Source organism: Drosophila tropicalis, unplaced genomic scaffold (assembly GCF_018151085.1).
Source record: "Drosophila tropicalis isolate 14030-0801.00 unplaced genomic scaffold, ASM1815108v1 contig_1190, whole genome shotgun sequence".
Lineage (NCBI taxonomy): Eukaryota > Metazoa > Arthropoda > Insecta > Diptera > Drosophilidae > Drosophila > Drosophila tropicalis.
The window spans coordinates 759,148-762,895 of NW_027172561.1; the positions used below are offsets into that span (position 1 = coordinate 759,148).

At 45.9% G+C, this 3,748-nt stretch overlaps 1 protein-coding gene across 1 annotated transcript; it reads left to right on the forward strand.

Moving 5' to 3' along the window:
• Nucleotides 1-470: 470 nt before the first annotated feature.
• Nucleotides 471-2,257, forward strand: Doc3 (Dorsocross3). Its single transcript, XM_068293303.1, has 4 exons — nt 471-612; nt 682-850; nt 1,061-1,328; nt 1,401-2,257. The coding sequence occupies exons 1-4, from the start codon at nt 522-524 to the stop codon at nt 2,196-2,198; spliced, it is 1,326 nt and encodes a 441-aa protein (XP_068149404.1). The 5' UTR covers nt 471-521; the 3' UTR covers nt 2,199-2,257.
• The last annotated feature ends 1,491 nt before the right edge of the window (nt 2,258-3,748 follow it).

The following is a 3,748-nucleotide window of genomic DNA, read 5'->3' on the forward strand; positions in this document are numbered from 1 at the left end:
CACCTCCAATCTAAACTCGCACTTGTTGAACAGAAATAACCAAAATGGCGTACGCGCCAAGCGTTAGAGCGGGACGACAGAACAATCTCGATCAGGGCAAAACAACCAATGCTGGAAAAGCAAAAATAACAGAGAGGGAGAGGGAGAGGGAGAGAGAGAGGGCTAACTGGAAAGCCACTTGGGCGATCATGAGAAACAGGTTGAGCGAGACTGCGACTACCTGAGCAACAATTTCACAGAGTGCAAGTGAAGTGGAGTGAGTGAGCAAGTGGGAGAGACGAAGACGGAGACGGAGACAGAGAACCGACTGAACCGACTGGATTCTGGTTGAATCGATCTAGTGTGAGCATTTGCCATAAGGCGAAACAGTTTCAATTTGAAGAGCGTTGTGAACAGTTCGCTTTGGAATCGGTCCAATTTAAAGCATTTAATTCGAAGCGCAGTATTGACTGTTTGTTTGTTTGTTTTTTTTTTTCGACTATAACTATCAGTTAAATTTGAATAACAAAAGGAAAACCATAATGTTAGCCATGCCAAATATTAATGATCTGCGTATGCAGCAGCAAATTGCCCATGAGATTTATCGTCAGCAGATTATGCAACGATTGCCAGGTAAATAATTGGGGCAGCAAGTTGCCGTCGGCTTTAGCTAATCTCTCTCTGTCTCTTCTTTTTCGATAGATCCACTTTGTGGTTTTTTGCCAAACTTTGCTGGACACTTTATGACCGGGCCGCCGGCACCACCGCCTCAGCCCCAATTGCCGGGCGTAGAGGCCAAGTTGGAGAACAACGAACTATGGCAGCAATTCCATCACATAGGCACCGAAATGATCATTACCAAGAGTGGCAGGTGTGTATATATGTACATATGTTAATACATATGTGAGTGTGTGAGTGTGTGTGTATTTGGTTTCATCTCGAGTAGATCTTATCTCGCTGTCCGACATAGAATGCAGAAGAACAAGATTGCGATAAGCCTTTTAATACTCTTTATCACATCGAAAATCGTGTCACTAACATTCATAATAATAATGATGGCTTTTTCTCTTATTATTTTCAGACGTATGTTCCCCTCGATGCGAGTATCCCTGAGTGGCTTGGAAGAGGAGACCGAGTATTGTGTTCTACTGGAAATGGTACCCATTGGCGATTGCCGTTACAAGTTCTCTGGCTCTCAATGGGTGCCAGCGGGTGGAGCCGAACCCCAGAGTCCTCAGCGCATGTATCTACATCCAGATAGTCCGGCCACTGGAGCCCATTGGCAATCGCAGGCATTGCTATTCAGTAAAGTCAAATTGACCAACAACACATTGGATAACAATGGACATGTGAGTATTGATGTGAAAACCAATCTATTTAGAAACTTATTGACTTTTCTCTCTCTTTCTCTCTCTCTGTAGATTGTCCTGGCCAGTATGCATAAGTATCAGCCGCGTCTGCATGTCATACGCACCGCTGATCGGGTTCAAATACCCTGGGCCCCACAGCAGGCATTTGTCTTCCCAGAGACCGAATTCATTGCCGTGACCGCCTATCAGAATGATCGCATTACCAAATTGAAAATCGATAATAATCCCTTTGCCAAGGGTTTCCGTGAGTCGGGCCAATCGCGTTGCAAGCGTAAGCTAAACGATTCCCCACCACCTCCATCGGCATCTGCATCATCAGTCCAGTCAGTGGCAGCTGCTGCTGCATCATCCATCCATGTGGAGCAGCAATCATCAGTGGCTGCTAAACGTTTGCGTTTTGCCGACGAGCTAGTTGCTACTCAACCTGACCTTATGCAGCGTCATTATCATCTGCTCGATACACTGGAGGCCAATTTCTATCTACCACCACCTCACCAACTGCCGCTGCCTGCCCCGCCAACACCTTCATCATCATCATCGTCATCTTCAGCGACATCGACAACGGCATTGTCCATTGATTATGCCAGACACATTGCCAGCTATCCAAGTTGGGCCTACACTCCGCCATCGCCAGCTTCTTCGCCATCCTCCGTCTCCGTCTCGTCAATATCCTCGTCAAGTGGCAAATCTATAGCCGCCGAGACAGATGCCTTTGTCGATGTGGTGAGCACTTCAACGGGCACACCTGAGACTGGCTCCTCTGTTGCCGCCGATGTCGCACCATTTCTAAAGCCCAAACGCAGCAGTTTCAGCATCTCGGACATATTAGGAACAAATGTCTCCGGCTGAACAGTTTCGCCTCTTCCCATTTCTGTGCGAATGTGCCTTATACATTTAATTAGCGTTTAGTTGCCATAGTCTCTTAAGTATCTCTAGTTAGTTAAATTGTGATATTTTGCAGTTAATTAGGATTTCCAGGTATTTGCCCATCAGTATTTATTGTATTTATTATGCAATTTTAATTGTTTAAATGATTTCGTAATGGATTTATTGTCGGTGTAAATAAAATGAGGGAAGAATATTTACAAGAATTTGCGCAAAAGTCTTTCATTTTACGGGTTGTTCCCCATCCCAAGGGAGGGAATGAAGGAGGGATTGTCCTTTTTCAGAGAACTAAAGTATTCTCTTGTTGGTTTCTTTCTATTTCGATTTAAATTTCAATGTTATGCTCTCATTTAATTCATATCTCCCACATGAAACCCCAACAGCCCTACCACCCCGCCCCGTCCCTCTAATAAACCAGTTTACTCTACCAACTTAATCTCTCAATGCGCAGCAGGAGAAGCAGACGAACTTTTTCTCTTTCTTCCTCACTCTCTTTATCTCTCTGAGTTGGGGTCTGGTGGGGCTCCCCCCTCCTCTTCATCGGCCATTTAATACTCTCTTCATCCCATTATACTTATGTATAACGACGACAACATGGTCTTTTGGGGCTTATCAGCAGATCAGAGCAAGCCGCATCTTAAACGCTGGCGCCACGCCAAGTTAAATGTGCTGATTGAGCGCCACGATCGCCAGCGATCCTGGCAAGTAGTCGCAGTCGCCGTCTCCGAAACTGAACACAATCCCAGTTAGCTCCCTCGGCTTCTTCTTCCCCCGCCCATGTCGCTTTTAAAATGTAATTGATGTTTTCACGTTGTAGTTGTTAGCAATTGTCCGAGAGCCTTCTCACACATCCTAGGTACATGTACGAAAAGCTTATCAAACGGTCAACGGAAATGAGGCGGTTCCTTTGATTCGATCCGATCCGATCCGATCCTCCAGCCGAGGCAAGCTTCCTCCATTCAAGTGAGATTGTAGTAAGAGCGAGTCAGTTGTATATACATATGCATTGGCCAAATTGCCAATCTTCGACGGTGGCATTTCATTTCAATTCGCGTTAAGAAACAATTGTTCCACAAGAGAGAAAGACCAAGAGAGAGAGAGAGAGAGAGAGAGATACAGGCGGAGAAAGATTGAGAGAGCGCGGGATAAGGATGATGATACCCACACACGTAGCTGTAGCAGCAACCTGTTTTAGTGGCACGAATACAAACATCTGTTTTGTTGTTATTATTATTTTTTGTTTTTTGGTCTTGCGGTGCGGATGCAGAGCGGGTGGAGCAGGGGGTCCGGGCCATTCATGTTGCCGCTGGAAGTGTTTATGGGCTCCACATTAGCCACACTGCATATTCATGTTAAACGTCGCCAAAAGACTAACGACGGCGGCTCGTTGGTAGGTAAATTGGTGGGCTAAAGTGGATCGAGAGCTGCGATGGGGTGAAGCTTGGGGGGGACTGCTCATTGTGCGATTGCGACTGGAGCCCGAAGCTGCTGCAGGCTTTTTTTTTTGTTTTGTG